Source organism: Pinus tabuliformis, chromosome 9 (assembly GCF_031772625.1).
Source record: "Pinus tabuliformis cultivar Carrire ecotype Pingquan chromosome 9, CPIR1, whole genome shotgun sequence".
NCBI lineage: Eukaryota > Viridiplantae > Streptophyta > Pinopsida > Pinales > Pinaceae > Pinus > Pinus tabuliformis.
The window spans coordinates 1,554,076,183-1,554,103,450 of NC_142307.1; the positions used below are offsets into that span (position 1 = coordinate 1,554,076,183).

The 27,268-nt window shown below is 40.4% G+C and overlaps 1 protein-coding gene across 4 annotated transcripts; it reads left to right on the forward strand.

Annotated features, from left to right (window-relative positions):
• On the forward strand, positions 1-27,268 carry LOC149154537 (uncharacterized). Of its 4 annotated transcripts, none has more exons than XM_089439768.1 (9): positions 1-337; positions 423-517; positions 25,387-25,476; positions 25,582-25,675; positions 25,803-26,135; positions 26,222-26,390; positions 26,482-26,534; positions 26,651-26,993; positions 27,176-27,268. In XM_089439768.1, exons 6-8 carry the CDS (start codon positions 26,334-26,336, stop codon positions 26,865-26,867), a joined length of 327 nt encoding a protein of 108 aa, XP_089295894.1. In that variant the 5' UTR covers positions 1-337; positions 423-517; positions 25,387-25,476; positions 25,582-25,675; positions 25,803-26,135; positions 26,222-26,333; the 3' UTR covers positions 26,868-26,993; positions 27,176-27,268. The 4 variants fall into 4 exon arrangements, with proteins under 4 accessions (XP_089295894.1, XP_089295896.1, XP_089295895.1 ...); XM_089439770.1 differs by having other exon boundaries at positions 27,115-27,262; XM_089439769.1 differs by lacking the exons at positions 1-337; positions 423-517 and adding an exon at positions 12,745-12,968.

Below are 27,268 nucleotides of genomic sequence, written 5' to 3' on the forward strand. Positions count from 1 at the left end.
GACACATGTTGGGATTGCAGATTAATGTCTCCATCTATTCTATTGTTTCTTTTTGTTTTCTTGTTTTTTTTGGTTAGTTTTGTTTTTTTTACTATTGTTGGTTGCATCTTTTGTTATTTTTGTGTCTTTTTTGGTTTAACTTTTATGTTTTTTGTTGTTTTTTGGAGCATGGCCATGCTAATTTGTGACTTGATATTTTATTTTTCTTATGTGCTCTTTTATTATTTTTTCTTGTTTCCATTTGTTTTTGGGGTCCAATGGTGGGGAAATTAAATAGGTTTTTACAACTCTTATTGTGAGTCTAATTCCAAAAGTGTAGTGAGCAAAGGCGATGGAGGTATGTATTGAGGAATTTACTTGTTTACTAGTACATAATTATATGGTTCCATGCTTGTTTTAATTTAACTCATTTGTTCCTTCAGGTTAAAGGTGGAGAAGCACTCATGAAGTCATTGAATATCTTTGTGTGAGAGAGATGTGGAGCTCTATAGCAAAGGTAGTGGCCATGGTGTAGAGGGTAAGTTATCTTCAGGGATGGAGGGTGAGTTTCTTTTTCTTTTTGTTTTTCCACCACCATTGCTCTTAATTGTTTGCATTTTTGAGTGTGGCCTCCTAAACCAAGTCAAATATCCCAAATAGTAGTAACAATCCCACCTTATAACATGCCCTTCTAGAAGAGTTATTCAATCAAGATAGACAAGATATGTGGACAATTCATCAGCATGAGAAGATATGCAAGTCAAGCCTCCTTCATATGCATGGATATGTGGGTCTTTCAACCTTTCAAGTGGACAATCTTCAATTGAATGCATGGGATTATGTGCAGATAATCCTTTTCCAATGAATAATATGCAGTTAATGATGGACAATAACATGTTGTAACTAAATACAATGTGCTTACTGGAAATGCCAAACCAATTGTTGTTTTTCAATTTTGTGGGTAAGGTATACTAGATGTTTTCCTTTTAGACACCTTTAATCTCCTCAAATAGGCTGATCTTGTTTGTGTAAAAAAGTATTGCGTAGTTTTGTTGCAGCAAAATCTAGTAGATCAAGTGAATGTACTCATTGGGAAAGGGCCAAACCCTATGGAGACAATGAGGAAGGGTTGCCATTATTACCTCAACAACCTTCCTCCTATCGTTTAGTGGGATTTCAACCACAAGGGAGGTTTCTCTATGCCACCTACAAGGGGTATTATAATATTATGGCTCAATATGATTTTTTTTTGGAGGTTTCAAGATAGGTAGAGGTCTTGGCAGGGCCTAAAATGACCAAGATATTCAAAGTTAGTGTTCAACCTCTCTAAGGTTTTACCAATGACAAAGGCTACTATAAGTTAGGCTTTGAACGATGTTCAATATTAGGGCATGCAATAGCATGTGGCAACCTTAGAAAAGACCTTAAAATGATATTCAACAAGAAAGGAACAAAGGGTTTCCATTACAGACTAAGGCTAATGTAGGTAAAAGGGTTTTTGGGTTGTTAGATATGTGTAAACAAGAATAAATAGAGATGATGACATCCCTTCTAGGTTGTGCAAGACAACTTATGATACTAGATTTTGCTTTTATATCGTTTATGTAAATTATCCTACAATTTAGAGCCACCCATATTGAACAAAATAACACCTTATGCACAAATTGTTTTTAAAACCCTAGCAACTGTCCTAGCCATTTAGGAGAGAGAGGGTTTAGGGAAATTTAATTTAGTTTTAGGAGAGAGAGGGTTTAGGGAAATTTAATTTAGTTTTAAGGTTGTTGAGCACACTTATAGACTAATTCCTTAACCTATAAGGCAAATGGAGTCATAATGAAGTTAAATTCCGAGGAAGTGCCTCACGGATCATGTACAAGCCAGCGATTAAAAGTGTTCATGCCAATATGTCATGCTGAAAAGTGCCCTATGTCACCCTCCCAAGAGGAAAAGGAATGATGTGACATCAAAATATCTCAAAGCATTGGCGCTCCAAGGTGATGTAGAATCCTGTCCTTGTCATCTCAAGGATGACCATCATCATCTAGGCTTTGAATCAAGTGATGCACATCAAATAGTGTCATGGCCAGCCTAGGGCCATCTTAGGTCCATTGCGCACATCATCAATATCTCCAAAACTTAGCATCAAGGGCTCAACGTTTCAATATTTGGGGGTTCCTTCAATTGTCAAGCATTATGTGAAGTCCTCAAATAACTCAACACTCTTTCGTATGTAGGAAATGTTGCACCAACAAAACCAGTCTCTCTTTGCACTATGTTACTGGCAGCTCAAACTAGCAGGGGACCTACAGGGGATTCTTAAAGGGTCAAATGCTAGACCAAGGGCAACAAATGGAGACTTAGCCCACTATCACTTCCACTAAGGCTCCTTACTATTTACAGAATTTCACTCATGGGAGGAGACTTGGTATATATGGAGTCACAAATGAAGGATAAATCAACAAATGAATATAAAGTGACTCAAACAATCCCTTTCCAGAATAGGGTCAAAAATGGAGCTTGCTTGCTTTCTAAGCAAGGTACAATGTTTTCTAGGAGAAGGATGTGGGGATTTGAGGGTTAGGTTTAGTGAATATGACTTGTGAAAGAGTTTCCCAATCCCTAAAGTCCTTGTTGAAATTGGTATCCCAGATGGTTTTTGAAGAATTGTGTTTTCAAAGGAGTGGGACCACACGGGACCCCATGTGGACCTAACTTAGGTTAAGAGGCAAAAATTTAGCAACCAATGATGTTCTTAACCCAGACAAGGAGGGAAAAAGGATCAAAGCAAGAATTTTTACTTAAAGGTGTCAAATTGATCCTATGAGGCACTAGCCTTGGGGATGCTAGGGCAAAGTTTGATCTCGGAGCTAGGGCTTGGGTTATCTCACAACTCCACCGTCAGAATGGCTTCAAAATTGGAGGAGGCCTTGAGGACACACCAGTGCAAGAGAGGCTAGGAGATTGAACATTTTGGAGCGCTACTTTGTTGGGAAAATGATGCCCTAGGTGACCCAACATGGCTAGACCTAGAAGAAGGTGAGAAAGGGTTGATTTTTTAGTGACCACCTCTTGGTAGATCAATGCCTTAGTCTTGGGAGAATGGAGTCTAGGATAAATATGAATGAGGACATTGTCTCTAGTCAAGGAGGCCTTAAGACTGCCTCGCTTGCCTTCTAGGGCAAAGGGAAGCAACCTTACAACTTTATACTTCGACTTGCAAAAGGTGATGGCTTATCAAGATGAAGTCGTTGATAGAATTATCCCTAGGAAATTTCATTCAAAATTACATGGCCCATACATTGAAAGATGCTATATAGAGACAAAATTCCACAATTTAAGCAGTAAATGCATGCAACAATTAGCCCTAAAAAAATGGGGAAATTCCCAATCCAATGTATATGATAATGTAAAATAAGAATAGCATTAAAATCATGTACTTACATGTAATAGAACATATCCAACCATCCACAATTTGACAATAGAGAAGCTTCAAAATAAGTTAACCAAATCCAAAAATTAAAATTCATCAATAAAGCTCTAATTCATCCTCCAAGAAAAAGTGTGAAATTCTAAAGAGAGAGAAGAGATCCAATCCAAAGTGATGATGAGCAACTGAACTCATCTCTCTTGTATTTATACACTAATGAGGAGTTTGAATTAGTCTCCTAGGCCTACATAAGCCTCAAAAATAAAATAATATGCTGATAACCTAACTTTTGGTGACAAGCCCACCAAACTAGCTCACAAATGAAATAATTAGCCTTTTTAAGAGGTCAAATGATAAATAATACATGTCGTAGGGCCCTCCAACAGGCTCGATGAGGTCCATAGGTGCCTCAATGAAGAATAGAACCCTCAAAAGTGATGCACAAGGGGTTGGCCCCTTGTCCTTCAAACAATAAACCTGTGGTGCTCCGAGTGGGTGTGGGGGCACAATAATACTCTCATGGGTCTCCAAATGAGTTGAGAATGCATGTAGATCATCTGTAAGGGCTCTGATGATGGTGTAGGTGATGCCACATCATCTTACAAGTCCCGGCTCAACTGCCAAGTGCATGGTACATTTGTGGGGCTGGCTGGGCAAAGGTGAACCAGTTGCATCTTCCTCGTCCAATAGGTGAATCTCAAACAATATTTGAACATCCTTGGGGATCCATGGGGTATTGTCTATTGTTGTGGAGGCCCATGGCTCTCAACACACACCCTACACGTGCCAATGTAGCCCTCTGGAGGGTTATGACCCCATATAGGGAGACCAAACCCAAGATGGAGACCATCTGCAATCCTGCATAAGATCCAATGTGTCCCCTAGCCTTCCAGTACAAGAAGTCATTAGAGAAATTGAGTAAATGAGCTTACCAATCATGGACCACAGGTGGAGACTTCATAACGGCCTGCGCTTTCATAATGGACTTCAAGATGTGCCAATCTCTCAAACTCCAAATGGGGTTAACCAAGTATCCTGTTAGGTGGTTTCTACTTGTGAAGGGATAATATGTTCAAGGTACATCCTTTAAAAGGTGGTGGTATGTGATAGAGAGGTGAATGAAGTAGAGGATGAGAAGGGGCAACCTTGGGCCACATACTGGGGTACAAGGGTAGCTAATTAAAGGGAAACCCACACTTGGGTTTATAATGTATAGGAGGAAGCAATCGTGGTACACCGTACATGACGTGCCCTGACCTTGATTTTTCCACCCTTCTTTATATGTATTTTGCTTTTTTATGATTTTTCTTTGATTAACTGCTCGAGGCTCAAGGGGTAAGAGCATGATGTGTGAGATATAGCAGTGAATACCCCTTTTAAGGTAGGGTGGTTCATTGCCCACCAGGGGTTGGGACAATCATGGGTTCCTATATGATGGAGGCTCATAGAACCTGTAGGAACCAAGGTGATGGCCATGGTGATGGGGTAGAGCTCATGTATTGGCTTTTGCCCACGTGTTAAATGTGTTTGTCCCGACCATCTTTTGCATTTTGTGGTACATTTTCTTGTTGAATGTGGCCAATTATGCTTTTATCTTTCTTTTTAGTTGCATCAACCTTTGGGGCATCATTCCAGGCCTAACCCAAGGTGTGGGCAAGGGGAAGGGGAAAGCTAACCCTATGTGGACCCAGTGGAGGAATGTGGACCCAGGTGGGAGAAATGATGAATGGGGTAATAATGAGTGGAAAGGGGGTAATATATGCGGATAAGGGAGTGGGACCACGCAACCAAAATCAGGGTTTCCCGTGAAATACCATCCCTAAAGCCAAATGGTCAGTAAAAGAGATCCCATGGGACTAGAATCCAAGGTTAATATCCAAAAGGGGTCTAGGGGACAAGAGCACAGACCTAGCCCATTCTTTCCGCTGAATCCCCCCTTTAATCCATGCCAGAAGTGTCCATGATAAGCAAACTACAATACTCCATTACCAAATGATAAGGCATACCTTTAGGTTCGGGAGGCCCACCTTCAAACATACGATCATGGCAGATGGGTGAGGGACAACATGGTTGGCTCAGGTGGCAGAGAAATGGCACTATGAGCTAGTTGGTGGCGACAAGGGGTTGCTAGTTGCTAGTTGAGGACCATCCTGGAGAAAATTAATCTCCTAGGGATATCACCCACAAAATGGTGGGTAACACATTGGATAATACAACTTCTATTGCTAGGTTGAGGAGATGATTGCCAAGAAACCTTTGTTGTTGTGATGTGGATCACGTTACAAAACATCGTCAAGATCAAGTGTAAATCAATTAATCATTAGGTAACGAAAATTGTAGATGCATCGTAGTAGCCCATACTCAAAGTTAGGGACACAACCAATACTTCACACAAAGATCACCATAAAATATCTAACTAGACCTAAACCAAGTCTCATATAGGTGTTTCCTCTCTTATGTTTGGGATGGCTAGGTTGATAATCCTATTAGGTGTTTCCAACTCCCAAAGGGAAGTGACAGGTCCTAGGTCAACCCATCAATATTGGTGCATGTGTACATGGTGACAATGGAGTGGGCAAGACTTCAGGGCCAAGGGACATAGCCAAGTGACTAGCTAATGGTGGTCCAACATCCCGGGTATATAGATGCAAGGGGGGGGGAATCGTGGAGGCATGAGTTATCCCTTTCCTTGTCTTGCTTTAACCACCCCTTTAGTGTGCGTTTTACCTTTTTATCATAATTTTTTGATATGGGTGCATGGCTCAAGAGCCCAAACTTGCATTTGAGAGATTTAGCATTTATAATTCCTCAAGATGAGGCGGTTTATTGCTCGTTAGGGTTGGAGCAATATAGGGCTCCTTTTATGTGTGGAGCATTAAGTGCTCTAAGAATTAGGTGATGGATATGTGGGAAGAGCTCATACTAGGATTTTGTCCACATGATATATTTTTTCCCAACCATTTTTGCATTTTTCGTTTTTCCTTTATCGTGGCTTTCTTTGCTTTCATCATTCTTTTAGATGCATGAACCTCTAGGGCAATGTTCTCTGGCCCAAACACAAGGATGGGGATGAGTGTGTCAATCTCCATGATCAAAGGCTACCTTCCCGAAGAATGGATATGGAATAGAGGGAATGATGGAAAGTGGCAAGTATGGAATATGATGGCCATCCTACTTCAATTAGAGCCTACCTAGTATTATCCTTTTTATAATCATAAGGCCTTAGAAGAGGTCCCATTGGACTAGGATCAAAGATTAACCACCCAAGTAAAGTGAGGGAACAAGAATACAATGAAGATCAGTTAGTCATTTAGATCACCCTTTGATTCATATTAGTATCCCTTAAATTAATAAGCAAAAGCAGAACTACAAAATGGTAGAAGTACCTTTCGATGGATGACCACCTTCCTTCAAGAAGAAATGACAGATGGGAGAGAGAGATCTAACTAGAGCATATATGTGGAGGGTCCATGGCATCTTGTCAAGTGTTGGTTGGTAGCCTCTCCAAGGAGGAGAAAAAATTCTCCTATGGGTTACCCACTTTTCAATGGATAACATGGCTCTCGCTTATTATGCTAGTTGCTACTAGTAAATTAAACTAATGCTACAAATGCTTGATGTAGATCAGATCTATTGGTGTAGCTTGATAAGAAACATTTTTACATCTTGCATACAAGATTTGTAACCTCCCTTTCAAGTTTTATGCATATAGGGTTGGCTTGGAACAAACATATTTGAAATTGGAATCATAGTCAAATAAGTTTAAGGGCTGACCATATCCTAAATAATAATGTTGTAGAGCATTACAACTGTGGATTCCTTTGTAGATTTCTACGTCTTGTAGCAACCTTAGATGTTTGATATCAAGAGGAAGATTGTTTTGAGATAATCTTCTATGTTGTGACTATAATAGGCTTGTGCACTTCCACACTCCAAAAACCTTCAACATAAACTTACCAGAAATAAGCCCCTATTAATGTTTCATGGAAGTCTTTTTGTTGGGACAAGTGGGTTTAATTCATCAACCAATAATGTACTCTTTTTCCTTAGTAATCTCTTGTTGAATTTTGCTCCCATTTTACACTATTTTTTGTTCTTGCCTTGATTTTTTTGGGTTTGAGATGGAGGATTTGGAGGTAACACCTTCAAAATTCTTGAAAGTTCCTTACAACACTGCTCTTCCACTGCCAACTATGACATATCTCAAGATCTTAATGTCTAGGACAATGTAACCCTCTTCTCATTTCTTTTTTGTGTTACTTTTGTAGGTTCTAATTCCAAAATGACCTAAAACTCGCCCAACTGAGGTGATGCATGAACAAAATATTCCTCTTTTTATCTTTCGAGAACACAAGTCCCCATTGTAGACCTAGAGAGATATATCACACTTGGAGCATTGTCGATGAAGTTGATGAAGCTACTGAAATATTGAGAGAGAAAGAGAGAGAGATTAGTGCAGTAGAAGCACATGTAGATGGTGAGTCTCTTTCATCGCAAAACACATTTATGCTTTACTATGAAATGCTCATTTCAATTATAATGATGTTCCTCCCTCCTTAGCTATTAAAGGTTTGTGATTTTTGGTCTTAAACTGTACTTAGTTTTGCATAAGAGTTTTGGCCAGTGTTTAAGATTTCTCATGACATATTTCAATATCTGTTTTATTTTTCTCTTGAGATTTTAGGTGTTTTTAGATGTTTCCATAAACTTTTATGATATGGTTTTTGTTGGGTTTTGTTTGTGGGGAAATTAAGGCAGGTCTTAATAACCTGTTTTGGAAATACAGCAAATGCACATCCCACAAGTGTAGTGGGTGAAGGCGCTCATGTGGTATGTATAGTTCTATTTGTGTTAATTTTGTAGAAATTTTGAATAATATGACACATATTCAACAGAGATTATCCTGATCATACAATTTAAGCGGAACATGTATAATACATAATCTCCTCTACGTTGATCATCAAATTACAGAAGCAGAAACATCCACAGGCACACATAGAAGCATCAATCAAACTCATAAACACAGTATGTATCCCGGGGAAAGCATCTCGCTAAAAACCCCACACTATCTGTATATTATATTGATTGAATCATGTAACAATACAAAGCATAATACTTCTCACAAGTATCTCCACCTGTTACACACAATACAGCTCAGATTTGATCTCCAAATCTCTCCCGCTGCTTGCCTGCCTCCACTGCTCAAACCTGCTCGAGAACTGATGAGAATTACTTCCCAAACTCGATTTTACACTGCAAAATAGTCACCCACACTATGTTGGACGTGAGCAACAGCTATAATACCATGAAGATACGTGAGCAAACTCATTGGCATACTCAATCCTTTGATTGTGCAAATCATCATGCACAGCTATAGTCACAACTGATAGCAATCTGATCCTCTAACACTTGTCCCTGCTGAACTGAACATGCACTGACATGCCACTGAGTTAACTGATGTATTCTATAGTTGCATTATGAGTTAATAACTTGTGAATTAATTAATAACTAATTCACCCAACTCATCTTTAGTCTATTGATCAGTTAGACTAAATACAACCAGTTTAACAAAGCTAAACTGAACACAACTCCATCAACTGTATCTCCAGTCCACTAAACTCAACTCACTTGAGTTCTAACTGAAGTCATGCATGCAACAACTCAACTGACTCATAAGAAAAACGAATTTCCTTCTGACAGCTGCATGTGCCACTTCTGTAGCTCAAACTGAAGTGCTCCAAGAGAATAAGATTAAGTTTATAGTCCAAATATTATTGTGAGATAATAATATTTGACTTTTCTATTTTTGACTTTGATCACTCACACTGTGATCACTCACACTGTAATCACTCACACTGTGATCACTCACACTTTCATCAAAAATAGAAGTCCATCTATTTTTCCCAACTTGATCAATCATCCATAGACATGATCCATATGTCTAAAAATAGACATAGTCTAAAAATAGACTTGCGCCAAAAATAGCCTGCGGGCCCACTTAGTGAAGGCGACTCTTTTCACTAAGCTCCATCATCTTGTTGCACTCTTAACAAGCATTTCTTGTTGCACACTTTTCAACACTCCCTCTCAACAAGAAAGGCTTCCTCTCAAACCCGATCCTGTAACTCTGGAATGTTCTCCATGCAACACATCTGGCTGGTCCACTTGCTCTGTCATCAAAGTCTCTGACTGCTATTGCCTCTGTCGACTGAAACTCTGCATCTCTGTGCTCTTCAGTATCTGACTGCTCTAGCCTCTGTCACTTTGATCTCTGACTGCATCCGTGCTGCTGCTGGTTCTATCTCCCAGCATTGCATCCGCACTGCACCTCCCAACTGACCTCCCTGTTGGGATAGAAACATCCTCTGATGCTGAAGCTCTACCTGCTGCTGACAAGTGCTCCCTCTCTGACATCTGCGCTACTGCAACATCTCCATGCATCTCGCACCATTGCACACCTCTCTGTGCCACCTAGCACTGTGCAAAACACTTGTGCCTCTCGCATTGCTACACCCTGCTAGCTATGCGCTGTCCTGGGATTCCCTGCACTGTCGCTCTATCCGCATCTGTCTCTACCCAATCAGTCAGTTCCTGCTACTACACATCGGGGCTCCCGTAGCAAGGTCTCATCCAAGAGGTTGGGTACCTCAAGGATCTTGCCCCTCCTCCTTGGGACAATCAATCCACATCACCCCACCTCCTACCTGGAGGTATGGATGCATGCGATCCCTCAGCCCACCTGGCTCGAAGTTTCCCGCTACTGGAGGTCTCTGGATGAGTAGATGTCTCTACTCGATCTCCACTCAGCTTCCCTTGTTGTGGCTCCTCCACAACCTCCTGAAGCTGCTGCACCAATCGTGGCTCCTCCACAATCGTCTGAGACTTCTTCTGGCTCTGCATGTTGAGAGGTAATATACGCTCCCTCTCAACCACCAAGTCTCCATCAGTTGCCTCGCTGCTCAAGGCTTCGCATGCATCTTGAACCTCAAGAGCATACAGGTTCCTGACCCATGAACCAATCTCATGACAACGAAAGCATCGCACCTTCGACTTGTCAACTTTCTTCCCATCACTGGAAGAACAAGATTCGAAAAGAGAAACCTTCTCCTTCCCCTTCTTCGCCTTACTTGCTAAGGCACAGTTCTCCTCATCCTGCATGGATGAAGAACCGTCTCTGGTGCTCCGTCTAATCTCCTCCTGCATCAAATCCGACCATGGTCGTTCCCAATTTGGCAGTTTCTCCCTTCCATTCACCGAGTCCTGGTAGCTATGCCAACTCTTAGGAAGGTCAAGGAGTCCTAGACTCACCATCCTCATCATCAACAGTAACCCCCACACTTCCCAGCTCATCTCGACACTGAGTGAACCTCGTGAGATACTGGGGCATACTATCTCCATTCTCGAACTGAATGTTTCTGAGTTTTATCTCTTGCTTTGGAATTAAATTCGAATTCCACCAGCACAAAACTCAACTGCTTCCGATCTAGAATTCGTGAGAACAAATTATTTCTTGTACAGAGATTGACTGTATGGGCATTCACCGGATATCTCACCTTCCAAAAGAAGGATGAATCCAGAGGCTACCTGGCCCGATTACAGACTCTGCCTGAAGAAATAAAATGTAAACACTTCCTGAATAATAGATCCGATGATCAATCCTCGCTTGATATCCTGTAAAAATCTCTTCTACAAATCAAGCAGCTCTGATACCATGTAGAAATTTTGAATAATATGACACATATTCAACAGAGATTATCCTGATCATACAATTTAAGCGGAACATGTATAATACATAATCTCCTCTACGTTGATCATCAAATTACAGAAGCAGAAACATCCACAGGCACACATAGAAGCATCAATCAAACTCATAAACACAGTATGTATCCCGGGGAAAGCATCTCGCTAAAAACCCCACACTATCTGTATATTATATTGATTGAATCATGTAACAATACAAAGCATAATACTTCTCACAAGTATCTCCACCTGTTACACACAATACAGCTCAGATTTGATCTCCAAATCTCTCCCGCTGCTTGCCTGCCTCCACTGCTCAAACCTGCTCGAGAACTGATGAGAATTACTTCCCAAACTCGATTTTACACTGCAAAATAGTCACCCACACTATGTTGGACGTGAGCAACAGCTATAATACCATGAAGATACGTGAGCAAACTCATTGGCATACTCAATCCTTTGATTGTGCAAATCATCATGCACAGCTATAGTCACAACTGATAGCAATCTGATCCTCTAACACTTGTCCCTGCTGAACTGAACATGCACTGACATGCAACTGAGTTAACTGATGTATTCTATAGTTGCATTATGAGTTAATAACTTGTGAATTAATTAATAACTAATTCACCCAACTCATCTTTAGTCTATTGATCAGTTAGACTAAATACAACCAGTTTAACAAAGCTAAACTGAACACAACTCCATCAACTGTACCTCCAGTCCACTAAACTCAACTCACTTGAGTTCTAACTGAAGTCATGCATGCAACAACTCAACTGACTCATAAGAAAAACGAATTTCCTTCTGACAGCTGCATGTGCCACTTCCGTAGCTCAAACTGAAGTGCTCCAAGAGAATAAGATTAAGTTTATTGTCCAAATATTATTGTGAGATAATAATATTTGACTTTTCTATTTTTGACTTTGATCACTCACACTGTGATCACTCACACTGTAATCACTCACACTGTGATCACTCACACTTTCATCAAAAATAGAAGTCCATCTATTTTTCCCAACTTGATCAATCATCCATAGACATGATCCATATGTCTAAAAATAGACATAGTCTAAAAATAGACTTGCGCCAAAAATAGCCTGCGGGCCCACTTAGTGAAGGCGACTCTTTTCACTAAGCTCCATCATCTTGTTGCACTCTCAACAAGCATTTCTTGTTGCACACTTTTCAACAAATTTAAATTAGAAACATCTTACATTTTTGTCATTTATTTAAATATTAAGTGCAACACAATGTGGAGGAATTAACATGAAGGAAAAATGATGAAGCTATTGAAATATCTATATCAGAAACACTATATTATAATGAAGAGGTAGAGGTAGAGGTGAGTTTTCTTTTGGTCAATCCACGTGATTTTCTATGAAATCCTTCTCATTGTGGCCTCTGGCCTCTGTGATCTCAATTTAATACTTGATGGTCTTAATTTAATAATTATCTATTTTTTTGGTGTGCAGGATGTCGTCCTTGATTGGCCATGGATGTTTTTTGGGCTTGTAGAGGAGACTCCATGTCTATTATTTCTCTTTGTTTATTTTGTTTTTGCTATTTTTATTTGTTTTTGCTATCATTCTTTGTATCTTTTGCTCTTGCCTATTGTTCTTTTGTTTTTCTACAATTATAGTTGTTTTTTGATGCATCTGTGAGCATGGCCATGCTAATTTGTGGTTTGGTGTTTTGTTTTTTGTGTTCGCTTTCTCTTGTTTTTCTTACTTTTGTTTCATGGCTTTTGTTTGGGACTTAATGGATGGGGAAAGTAAGGCAGGTGAAGATTTCATGGATGCAATGAGCAAATGTGAAGGAGGTATGTATGAGAGAATTCATTTGTTTATTGCTACAAAATTTTATGGTTTTATGTTGTTTTAATTGAACTCTTTTTGTGCTTCTTATATCATGTGTGCTCATGTAAATTTATAGGGTAAAGGAAAGTAATTGGAATCTTAGGGCAAAAGCAAAACTTGCCTCTCATTGAGTAGCATTTGTAGATATGGATGAAACAAAACAAAATTTTCAAGCCTAGTTATAAACATACTACTTCTTGTTTCAAGCCTTGTTATAAACATACTAGTCTTTGTTTAAAATTAGGAGGGGGGATTGGGCACTTTGTGCCATTGGAGAGTGTGGGTTTCTCACTTGTATTTCAATCTCAACAATTTCATTAAAACATGACACATTTGTCCTTTCAGCTCCATAACATTTGTAACTTTCTTCATCTTACTTAGATGGTTGCTTCATGTTACTTAGATCCTTCTCCAACTCCCAAATACACTTCTCTTCTTCAGACTTCAGCTCTCAATCTTGGATAAGGAACCAAAAACATCATGGAATCCCTCTATCACCCTCTCTTAGAGGAATACATGTTTGACAAAAAATTACCATATCAAGGCAATAAAATGAACAAAAGAAATTTGGCCTCCTTAGAATTATGGGAAAGAGTGTGTCCAACTTTGGTATGTGCAAGGTTTAGAGACAAGCATGGACTTCAAACTCACTCCAACAACTCCCTTTAGACCTCATGATATATACATCTTTTTGCTATTTTTTTAATCAACTTCGGTTGGGCCTTAATTGATAGGATATAACTTTTTTAGATGTTTTGGTTTGAAGTTGTTTTCTGAATTCATTGTATTTTACTGCAATATGATTATTTCCTTTTGTAATGAGCTAGGAGTCCTCTTTTCATTGTACACAGAGAGGGACTTGTGGACTAATTGTTAAAATTGGCAACTAGGGCCAAACTCCATGTGGGTCATCTTATTTATGGCAGCTGATATTTTTCTTGAATTCCTCTCATCGAGAGGTGTAGGATCGATCTAACGATCACCCGATTCCGATAAGTATTCATGGAGATATGAATTTATTTGTGTTATGGGACAATTCGTCAAGGTTGGCAAGCAACTAAACTGCCCCCTCTTGTGCTCCACGTTTTGGTATAAATACAAGTGCCTTGCAAGTCATTTACACACACAACTCTCTTGAGATTTCTTCTTGTCCATTTGTTTTGGATTTTAGTGGAAAGAAGAATCTCTAAGGGATAAACGTTGCCCTAAAAGGATGCCCTAAACACAGTGCTAGATGATGCCCTAGTAACTCTACACATGATCTAAATTTAGGACGCAGCCAACCCTAATCCTCTACGCTGTCAATGAAGAAAGCCCTCATCTACTACGTTGTCCCGAGGGTGACCCTAACCGGGGTTATGGAGATGCCCTAAATATGCAACCATGGAAATGAAGGCAAAGACCCTAGCCGCAAGTCTAAGGACGAGAGATGCCCTAATCTTAGTTGCTACGCTGCCTCATGGAGATGGTACCTAAACGCTGTCTTAAAAGAGAAGTTCTACACAAGTAATTCCCTCGCTGTCGTGGAGCTCTCACACTTAAACGCTGAGGTAAAGAAGCCACCTCCAGCTATCCTTAACGTTGTTCTCTAACTGTTGTTTTGATTGTCATAGATTAGTGTATTAATGGAAGCCTATTGCTGTCACCTAAACGCTGAGCAGAGAAGACATTGGCATTTGCTATGTGCTAGGCCGCAGGCCATAGCACTATAGCTAGCCACCTTGAATATGACAGCTGGATGTATAGTGCAACATAGTGCACAATGTGTCAGCAATGGTGCAATGGTACAACAATGTGACAACAAGGTACATGGTGCTGCAAACTCATTGGACAGCACAATGATGGGACAACAGCATGTTGGGACAGCAACATGTTAGGACAACAGCATGTTGGGACAACACAATGATTAGGACAATTATGACATTGTGCAGCAGTGGCACAATAGGACAGCAACAACAACAAGTACATGGTGGTTGTACATAGTGGTATGGTACATGGGAGAACTGTTTTTAGTGCAGCAAGTTCATGGTGCTACAATAGTATGGTACATGGGACAACAACAACAACAAGGTGCAACAAGCATAGTGCTGCAAGCACATTGGGACAATAGTATGGTACTTGGTGCAGCAAGTACACAAAGCAGCAATGGTGCAGCAAGCACATGGGTGACAGCATGGTGCAGCAGTGGCACAAGGTACAACAGTGCTAAACATTGGGACAACAGTGTAGCATAAGGTGCAACAGTATGATGTGTACAACATTGTGATGACGGGTGCAACACGGTGAGGTGCAACATGATGATGAGATGCAACACAATGATAGGTGAAGGAGTCACCTTGAAGAATCAATTGAAGCAACATGTCTTCAACTGATCTCATGTATCATCCTCTTAGAGATGATCTATGCTCTTATCTAGATAAGTCAAAGTGTTGACTTTTGTTGTAAATATACTATCTCTCTCTCTCTGCTGAACTATTGAAGAACATATATGAAGAATTGATCAAGGGTTTCCCCACATTGGGGTTTGTCCCTGGCTAGCGCCACATCTTGTGTCCTCTTGTCTTGGCTTGTCTTCTGTGATTTATGTTTATGTTCTATCTGCAGTTTACTTTAATGCTGATGTGATTGCTAATCTGGAAAAGATATTGAACTAACTGTGAAAATTGAAATAAATTGCTCTAAGCATAGAACATAACTAAAATTAACACTAATGAGCTCCCAAAGACCTTCTCTCTGTAGAGTAACTTTGTTTGATCCTTTGGGGAGGTAAACCCTCTCTCTCTAGAGTAACTTTGTCTAATCAGGTGATTTGGAGACTGCTCCACCTAGGTCACAAGGATACCTATGACAGGAGGCTTAAATGGATAGGCTCTAATATTTTTGGGAAGAGTAATTTGGAGATTGCTCCAAGTCACTAGGATTGTTATAAATGGAAAGCATAAATGGATAAACCATGATGATTGAAAATTCAAATGTTATCCATGCTTCTTTCCCAGAGAACCTATTAAGCATCAAGTCATGTTTGAGCACTCATACAAAAACACATGGAACGTCTGTGAGGATAATCACATGCTTAATATAAACAAGTTTGAAACTGTAAATTTGGAGTGTAGTTGAATCAGATTAGTTGTTTGGTTGGGTTAATTGATGACAGTTTTCTAGTGATAATATAAATCCCATAGACTTATCTTTGTTGCATATCACTGTCAATGCCATAGGATTGGAAACATAGGTAACTATTGAGCTTTAGCACTCTCTTTTTTACAATAAACACACTGTCTTTTAACATGGGATGCAACTGACAAGTAGGTCATTTTTTGTGAAAGTTAAGTGGCTTCCACCCGAAGCGCAGCCCCATATTGGTGGTTTGTCTTTTCAGCCAATTGGGTTTTCTTCTCTGGTGACATTTCCAGAGATTTTTGTAGACAAGGTATGTTGTAATTTGTTATAATAGTAAGCAGCTTGCTAGGACATTTCAAGCCATGTTGATGATGCAGTTACCTATAAGCAGGTAGATCTAAGGAATAAGAAAAATCCTAAGGCAATCAGAACTATATCAGTGATTCTCCACGGTTCGACTCATAAATTCACCTTATTTTTCGATGGATCACTAGGGGGATTATGAAATTGCTAGTATGCAACACACTATGAATTGATCGAAACACGACAATTATCATGGTAAGGTTAGTGTGCCTCTTATTTATAAGTTATCTATTGGAAGTCCTAAACGCTCTTAACTTAATTCATATGAACCACAACATATAACTCACATGTAGCTACTCCAAATAAAAAAGAGGATCACAAGGATTGAGTACATGGATAATGAGGAATATTCCAAATTAAAAAAATGTTCATAAAGGACACGAGTACATGCATAATGAGTACAATGAAGGACACATGGTTCATAGAGATGCTTAATCTAATCATGTAGATGACTTAATTAATGATGTTAGTAATATGAGGGAGGATGGTGGTTAAAAAGATCTAGCAACAATTTATAGACAGGGTAATAAACTACTTGCAGAAATAATTGCATGTTCTATGAATATATTTGAAACTGTGAATTGGAGAAAAGTTGAATTGTATTAGTTGGTAAGGATAGGGGTTACTGGGTGGCGATTTGCGACTAGTGTTATTATAAATTCCATGAATTCATCTCAGTTCCATACACAACATCATACTCAGTGATATAGGAATGGAAACCTAGGAATATGTCAGTCTTTTCGACCGTCCTTTGTTCTAACTAACACTATCTTTTAACATGAGATGTTGCTGACAAGCATATAGTTTTGGTCAAATTGACTTAGTTTCCACCTGAGTCACGCTGATGCCACTGTATCATTTTTCTTGTTAAGCCGGATGGGTTTCCATCTGGATGACATCCCTACATAACTTTTGTGAGCAGGCTGTATTGGTTTGTACTATATTTTGTAGCAGGAATCTCAAAGCATGTCATTTGTCAGCACTAGGACAGATGAAAGTAACCTGTCAAATCTGAATCTGAAGGTCAAATTTTGCCTTCAGTTGATCTCAGGGTTTTTCAACTTTAACCTGCTGAAAAGTGCTACAATGAATTTCTGTCCAGACAATCTTGTAGAAAGAGGCTTTGATGGTGTTTTCAAGTGATGGATTGATGAACAAAGGATCATGGCAGCCAAACCAGGCAAGGGTATGAAAACCAGGATAGTTTGCAAGGTCATAGTGAATGTTTGGCACAAACTTTTACAGTTTTGGACCATTTCTTGATTTTGACCTAAATTTTGACTCAATAAAAAAAATATCAAAATTCATTCTTAAGGTACATCTACTGAAGTCTAAACTAAAATCAAAGACAGAAAAATGTAATTTCAACTTATTTTTAGGGCATGGCTTGTTTTACTTTCAGCATGACCATTTCTTGATTTTGACTAGAATCAAAGACAAAAGAAATGTAACTCCAGGTTATTTGTAGGGCATGGTTTCTTTTACTTTTGGCATGACCATTTCTTGATGTTGACCTAAATTTTGACATAGCAAAAAATCATTCTCAAGGTACATCTATTGAAGTCTGAACTAGAATCAAAGACAGAAAAATGTTACTTCAGTTTACTTTTAGGGCATGGCTTATTTTACTTTAGGCATGTGAATAGGTAGAGACCTGAGATAAAATGCAACTTCAGTTTATTTTTAGGGCGTGGCTTATTTTACTTTCGACATGTGAAAAGGTAGGCGTGAATTATCTCGCTCAACTTCACCACCCAAATCTGGTATAGCTCATGGGATATTGCACTGAATATGATGATCATCTGCCAGTGTATGAGTTTATGCTGAAAGGGATTTTAGAGAATCAACTCCTTAGAACTCCTTCCACAGAAACAAAGTTTAGGCCTAATATGAATGATGTGGTTGAAATACTAGAAGAGTTGTAGAGAATTAACACACCAAGGAATCCTCAAAATGAGCAATCTGGAAAGAAACATCCAATTGCTGATGGAAATTCATGGCGGACCATACAATGTCATAAAGAATTGGAACTAAACCGGTTTAGTAGATGCCCTTCATAACGGTGAAAGAAAATGCTATACTATAAAGGTAATTTTTACTCTATATTCATAGCATGGCCAAGGGCTTCTTGTTTCTTTTGTCATATGGTAGTATTGGTATTGTTTTACATGGATCTTTGTTTTCATTTCAAGTTGAAAGATGAATGGATGCAATTTTTTTTGTTAATTTAATTCAAATTGCAAAATATGATAGCCCCAGCATAATTCCCCTTCAATGTAAATAACTTAAAAGGGCATGACTTAAAAAGGCACGAGAATTGGGACACAGATTCTAGAGTTTGAGGAAGGAGCTTGCTTGGGATTGGAAGGAAGCTTGACTTGTTTCATGACAGCCATTCAAGGCTAGTAGGTGTTCCTTAAATGGAATAGGTTTGCAAATTAATTGAGCAGGAAGATAGGACTGAAGAACCATGATTGTTTTGGGTAAATCTACAAGGCGGAAAGAACAAAATTAAACGAGGAAAGGGCTGCATTGATAGATGGGGTATAGGGAAGTCAATCAATAGGAAGTGAGGTGGAAGTATGTGCTGACACCTAGCATCACCTACCATTATGCAGAACAGAACTAGTGTAGACGAGAAGGAACAAATAGCTAAGTCTGCCCACACAACGAGAAGTGGTTGCAACAGTGTAATGGGCATGATGGGCATCACGCTCTAGGGGGAGAGGGAAAAAATGATGGCAGTAGAGAATGGAAAGTTGGAGAGCCCTATTGAGATAGAATAAAAAGGAGAGACGACACATGCTGCAAGGAAGATAGCTTATGTGTAGAAAACACTCCCATGGATAGATAAAGAACAATTCCAGTATAGAGGAGGGCACAGGGAGAACGCATATAACACAACAAAATAAGCACGAGAGAAGAAAAACTTAGTATTGCAGATGTATTCTTTGGTTATGCATTGGGAGGTGGAAGAACAATTCTTAGGTGATGACAGTGGTCTTTGGAGTCCCTATAAGATTGGAGGGCAGAGATGGTTTTCTCTGGACTCCCTTGACAACATGTGTGGAGGCCTGTGCCTTGGATTCCTAGTAGGAGAGTTCTTTAGCCCCCCTCAGCTTGTTTTCTTCGTTTTCAGTGAGCTGTGGATTCTCTTGTTGATTGAGGGTGGAGGCATAGCATCTGGATTCCCTTGCTAATTGAGGGTGGAGGTATAGCCCCTCTAGATTCCCTTGTTGATTGAGGGTGGAGGTATAACCTCTAGATTCCCTTGTTGATTGAGGGTGGAGGTACAACCTTTGGACTCCCTTGTTGCTTAAGAGGGTGGAGGCATAACCTCTAGATTCCATTGCTAATTGGGTGTGGAGGTATAGCCTCTGGATTCCCTTGTTGATTGAGGGTGGAAGTACAACCTCTGGACTCCCTTGTTGCTTAGAGGGTGGAGGCACAGCCTCTGGATTCCCTTGTTGAATTGAGGGTGGGGGTATTAACCTCTAGTTTCCCTTGTTGATTTGAAGGGTGGAGGTGGTGGACCTTTGGATTCCCTGTGAGATATTGAGTGCATGAAGTAGCTGGGGTGACTACTACAAGAAAGATTTCGCTGTAACGTGTCTAAGGTTGGGTGGAGAGTTGAAGTCCCAATCTAGTTGTTTGAATCAATTTATCAAAGATAAGTGTCTGTTGACCTCTCCCAGATATTATAGGTTACCATTGGTTCTCAGTTTGCAGGCAGGAGACAAGGAGCTCGGGAGGGGTCAGAGGATGAGGTGGAGTTGCTTGTTTGACTAGTGACTCAATTCAGAACAAGGTATCTGTGTTAATCGAAGACGAGTTTGCCAAGTTTATGTGGATTCGGATTAGCGTCAGAGTCTCTCGTCCGAGGGACATCTACATTGCAGTCTGTTACTTTCCCCCAGCCTCTTCACCATTTGCCATCCATAATGGCTCAAATGGGGACCCCTTTATAGACTTGTACACTGGCATCACCCAATACTCTGTTGTTGGGGAAGTCATCCTCCTAGGTGACTTCAATGCTCGTACTAGAGATCTCTAGATCCCTCTCCACGATCGATCAGAGGATGTGTTTTGTACCCAGGGGATAGATCCAGATTCAGTTGGGCTTCACCAGATGTCAGATGATGCTTTGGGGCCTACAACAGTTTATGGTAAGCATCTATTGCAGTTGGGGGAATCACAGGAGTTGTTAATTCTAAATGGTCTTCCCTGTTTCCCAGATTCTCGCTTTTTCACGTGTCGGCCATATGGCGAGGGTGCGAGTGTAGTTGATTATGTCCTCGCTAGCCAGAACTTGCTCCCTTTTATTTGCCATCTCTCGGTCTCCCCCATCCCCCTTGCTGATCATGCACTTCTTTCCTTCTCTCTCCAGTTTGACCCTCCCCTTCCACCCCATCCTTCCCCTTGGGGCCCACCCCGAACCACCTTTCGATTTGACGAAGGCGACCCTGACATCTTCTCCTCTACTCTACGCAAGATGCTCCCATCAGAAACCCAGTTCTCCTTGCTTGATTATGCTTCCACTAAATACACCCGTCTTTCATCTGCCATTTGGGAAGCAACACTCAAATCCTTCCCTCACTCCACTCGTTCCACTTTCACCTCCTGAAAAGTTGGATCTTGCCCCATGAACAAATGGTACGATGATGAATGCAAGACTCTACATTGAGAACTTTGATATGCTTTCACCCACTCTCAACCCTTCTACCCTGACATAAAAGCTTCTTACCATTGTCTCCTTCGTCACAAGAAAAGACTCTCTGTCTCTCGTAGAAGACGGGAACTTTCTACTCTCCTTGCCCACTCCCCTAAACAATTCTGGCATACCATCCTTCCTCGACGCTCCCCTCTTCCATCTGACCTTGACCCTACATCCATGTTCTCTCACACTTCCAACCTTTATGATATTCCGGGGCAGGGCCAAGTTCGTGTTACCTCCCCACCCCCTTCCTGTTACCTATTCTTAGACAAAGATATTAGAGAGGCCATTTGGGTGATGAACAATAGTAAAGCAGCCGATGAGGAAGGCTACCAAGCAGAGTTCTTTAAACACGGTTTCCGTGCTTTGGTTAGTTACTTGGTTGATCTCTTCAACCATGTAGTCCGTGAAGGTTTTCCACCAGCATGGTCACACCACATCATCCATCCGATCCACAAATTAGGCTCCAGCTCAAATCCTAATAACTACAGAACGATCATGGTGGGCCACACGTTCTCGAAGTTGTATGCTACTGTTCTACATAGGAAGCTCTCCAGTGACCTTGAGCAAAGACAACTCAGAGCTAGGGGACAGGCAGGTTTTCGACCAGCTCATCAAACCATTGACCACATCTTCACTCTTCACACTATGATTGAGGAGGCATGACATCACTCTTCGAAAGTCTACTGTTGTTTCGTAGATTTTCAGAAAGCTTTTGACTCTGTTCTGAGGGAAGCCTTACTCCAGAGACTCAGAGATATTGGCATCTCGACGACCCTATTGACAACTATTACGCGCCTATATGAGTCCGTCCTTGGTCGTCTTTGCATGGTTCATGGGATGTTTGATTTCATCCGAAGCACTATTGGGGTTAAACAAGGTTGTTCATTGTCCTCTATCCTGTTTGGGAACTATATTGATGAGTTGGAGGCTTTTCTACATGAGCATATCCAGGACACTGATGGTTTCCTTCTTCACGAGGTCATGATATCTATTCTACTCTTTGCTGATGACCTGGTCCTCCTCTCCTCATCTCTAGAAGGATTACAGAGGTAGTTGGATGCCTTAGCTTTGTTTTGCGATCTTCAACACGGTCAACCTGGGTAAAACCAAGGTTATGATCTTCAATGGGGTGAAGAAAACTTCGGACCTTCACTTCCTATTCAAAGGGGAGGAGGTTGAGATCACCAACACGTATACGTACTTGGGGGTGCAATTCTCAAGTCCCCGCTTCAGTTTGCGACCAACTCTTCAGCCTCAGATCAACAAAGGATATGGATCCTTAGCCCTTCTTGAGAGACGGTGCTTTCGACATCACTTCCAGGACATCTCGTCCAAGATGAGCCTCATGGACACCTTGATTCGTCCCACTGTTCTATATGGCTCAGAGATTTGGGGACCGTCTTTACTTGAGTCGGATTGGGCTTCAGTTGAGAGAGTCCAGACTCTTCTTCTCCACCGCATCATTAGATGCAAACAAAGAATACCTCAACACATCATCCTTGCAGAGTTTGGAGCTCAACCCTTTTGGCTTGAGACAGTCTTCAGTTTGGTCTCATTCTTGCATCGTGTCCGGGGATTTGCAGACTCGATAAAGAGTAGGGACCGTTACCCTTACTTGGCATATTGCTCTTCTAAGAATATTGCTCGTTCTACTCCCTCGGGCCAGGCTAGATGTTGGTTTACAGGAGTTTCAGATCTCTTAGAGTCAGTGGGCATTCAGTTGGATCGTCTCCCTCCTTTCCGATATTCCTTGGATGCTCTTGGTCACCTTCTACCTACTAGACAAGAGTTGAACAAGATCATCAGGGAGGACATCTATAGGCAGTTCGTCCAGGTCACGTGGGTCAATCCTCTTGGAGGGTTGCGCCCAAAGATGGCCTTCTACGCTAATCACTTCTCAGAGTTGAGAGACGGGCTCATTATTCGACCCCAGTATACGTTTCATCACTGCTTGCATGCTCTTCGCATTCCTCTAAGCCAGTTCAGAGTAGGTTCTCACAGACTTCGGGTAGAGACAAACCACCAGATTGATAGGCTAGACAAAATCTGTCAGGTATGTCATTTACATGAAGTAGAGACTCAGGTGCAGTTCATATTTAGATGCCCTATCTACTACGAGATCAGAGGAAGCTTCCATTTCTTGTTCAAAGACTCTCAAACCCTCATAGACTTTTTCAGGTATCCCGATCAGAGATGTTTGGCCCTATATATGTAGGAGGCTCTTAGGTTCCGAGCGCATATTCTTCAACCTCCCATCAGACTAGACCCCACAGAAAGGATCACGACATTTTTCAGGGTACTACCTTCAGACAGGGGCACAAAGAGAACGACTGATACTGTTTCATATCCAGACTCTAGACTAATGAGGATCCGTGAGACCTCATCCCGCCACACAAGACCCCAACAACTAAACCGTCTCAAATCCATCCCTTGGAGATGGATTCGGTCCTCCAAACCTCAGCAGTGCACAAACCCCCATAGACAACGAGTTAGTGGACAGTCCGTACCTCCCACTTCCCACTGACCCTTCATCAGGGCAGCAAACTTTGTGGAAATTTTTTCAGTGCTCTTCAGTTAGTCTCGGATGTTAGGAGAGATGGGTCTAATCCTCTTCGTCGGGTCATTCCATACATTGTATCTTTTATGTTCCTGCATTGTACCTTTTATATTCATGCATCCTATTTTTTATAGGAGACCATTTGGTTCTCCCACATTTTATTGACATCATTGTACTCAACAGTCCCTTTGACCTACAGTCCCTTTGACCTACTTTGTGGTCATTAGTTGGACATTAATACAATTATCTTATCTTATCTTATGCTTGTACAATGCATTGCTTTATCATGGCTTGTAATGTCGAGGACTGAGGTATTCCTGTCTGAATGGACGTTGTTGTTTTATAGACATGGTTATGGAATGGTTTGAATTTCTGTGTTGGCCTAAGGCCTGTATTGATATGAATCCGATGTAGTGGTTCAATGCATGTGTTATGCCATGAAATGTGACTTTTTGTATGCTGAAGAATGATGATTCTTGGATGAATTAGAAGTGCAAACTTCTTGCATAGTTGAATGGATTAAATGCTTGTAATATCCTGAGCACAGAGTTCAGTTGAATGGCATGTGTGCAATGTCTATATGATATAGTCGTTGTTCCTGAGTTTGAGCATTGTTTAGTTGCCTGTGCACTGAGAGAGATAGATCTCTATTCTATGCAATCTTTTGGCTTCCAGGCCTTATTTTTCAGTTGCCAAGTTTAGGAGGAATTGTGTTATATATATATATATATATATATATATATATATATATATTATGTGTAAATATGTTGAGTGGGATGGGTTGAGCCCTGTGAGGAGCTCAAGAGAGATATACACAACTGAAATCTCAGGAGGGGTAGTGTTTGGGTGCTAATATACATATATACATGCTTAAGTACCCAAGTATAAATTGACCGGGATGAAATCCCCATAAGCCCAAAAGGGATGGCGTCAAGACTAGTTATGCACACACATTGAAGTGGAGGGATAGCTCTGAGAGCTACATAAATATACATGTATGGAAATAAGCAGGGCCCGAGTTCAAAGCGCTAAGAGGCTTGGCCCTTGCCCATGTGTGCGGCCACTATAACCAAGTGCCAAGGGCAGAAACAACTTCAACGACATATATGTACAAGTGCCATAGGGCCGGGAGTTAGGGACCGGAAGAAACAAAGGATCTGAGGCTTAAACCTGTGTGATCAGGCACCATGCCCAAGGGCATAGGAGAGATCCTGGTCGTCGGATGTCCTACACTTAAATCTGTCCACGCATCCAGAAACTCTATTCCTGGAGATTTCGAGGGGAGTCTAATGGAAACCTCTGCGATATTACTTCCAAGATGACTCTACAGGTGGGCCGGTCGATGAGTTGTTTTACATATCAAGGCAGAGGAAGCATGAAAACAATTTTAACGTGGAACTTTGATTCTGCTGAGCCGCGGAGGACTCTGCAGAATGGGGCACTAGTCAGCAAGTTTGAGGGTTTTATTTTCATTCCAATTTTCTTATATATTTTTTTTGCTGGCATGTTCCTCTTTATGTCTTTATTTGTTCGCAAAATTTAGTTTTCCTCAAAGAGTTAATCTATTTTTTTTAGCTTCATTTATCATGCCCTCTATTTTTAAATTTTTTCTTAAATCGTGCAGCTCTGGAGTGTTCCTGAAGTGCTACGCCACTCTATGAATCATACCACTCTATAAATTATCTGCCGTATTTGCCCAAAAGTTACAATGGCGGTAAGGGCATTATCCGGTGCCAATTTCAGATTTTATGGTACTTCATTTTTTTCTATTAAAATTAAAATTTAATTACATTTATCAACATTTTCTTAAATCATGCAGCTCTGGAGTGTTCCTGAAGTGCTACGCCATTCTATGAATCATCAACCACTCTATAAATTATCTGCCGTATTTGCCCAAAAAAGTTACAATGGCGGTAAGAGCATTATACGGTGCCAATTACATATTTTATGGTACTTATTTTTTACTATTAAAATTAAAATTTAATTACATTTATCACAGAGGCGAGACACATGATGGGTAGTTTTGACTTGCAATTACAGAATGAATGGCAGATCCCGTTGGCAGGTGGTTGTTTTCTGAGAATAATCGCATATGCTCTGCTTCAATTGGCGAAAACGATTTGATCTCTTTCACTCAATATTCACTCAATAAACGCCGCAACTCACTTTACTAGAAAACATTCTCAGACAGACTAGCCCTGCCCTATTCCAATGCGACAGAAATTGGAAGTCTGCATAATATTTTAAATATGTATTACGCCTGTCTGCCAACTAGCTAGAAATTGCTGGCCTTATCTCAAACTCAAATAGTGTCATATACTGTTCACAAACCAGGCAAACATCCAACTACCAATGACCTGAGGCATTGTGCAAGTGAGTATTTTGTTTGACTTTAGTGTGCGTTTTCCTTGTATATATCTTCATATTTTTGTATGAGAGATTGTCTTGGAATGATGTAGGGGTTTTAATGAGGCAGTTAATGGTTTCAGAGTTGATGGATTGTTGGGTAACGATGGAATGATGTAACTATTCTCATCAATTCATTCTTTGAGTCAACACTTCAGAGTCTGAATGAAAAAGATACTGTCAAAAGCTTCAAGTATTCAACCTGTTCTTCTCCAACTAAGGGTATACTGTATTACTTTGTTTTTCTGAAAGTATTAAGCATTTCCATCTTAGTTGTTTTTCTTATTTAGTAGCCATGTCTGTCTATATTCAGGTGATCGCATTATCATGGATTCTTCTAACTGTATGGCCATGGTTTCAGTACAGGTAAAGAAAATCTAATGGGCTCTTTGTCATCATCATCTATTTTCACTATTGCATCTTTCAGATACGTTGTTCAATCTTTCATTGATTGTCCACATATTTTATATATTATGGTCTAGGGAGCAACAAATTCACCAGAATCAGCTTCCAGTACCTCAACACAAAAACTGTTGCCAATGGATTTGTCATGGAAGTAACATTTACTATCTGATGGGAACGAATTGTTCTCTGAACCCGATGATTTCGGACAGAACATGTGAAAACAAAGCAGCAGGTAGAAATAATGGATGGGTGCATCATTTAGAGAAATCTATGGGTTGTGATGACTTTCTTTGAAATAAATTTGTACCAGAACAAAAAAACCGGGTCCTAGTCAGGGCGACCTTCCTCATTGAATTATCTTCAGAGAACGAACTCTAATTTCATTTATGTGATTTAGTTCTCACTGGCAAGTGATCCAAGGTATGAATATACATATTGTCCTTCATATTCTCTCCATTGTCATTTCTTCCAATCACCTTACTCATTTTTGGTTGGAAGAACCAATTGGTCATTTGTTGATATTTACATTTTTTGGCTGTAGCAATCCTCAGCAAAAATGGGTCACATTTTAATTTATAGCCATCTCCGATGAAAATATGCAGATGGTGAGCAGTGCTGAAGATAAGCTACACGGCCCATCTCTATCTGCTGCTTTCCATTATCACAGCAAGATGGAGCTGAAAGAATGTCAGGTA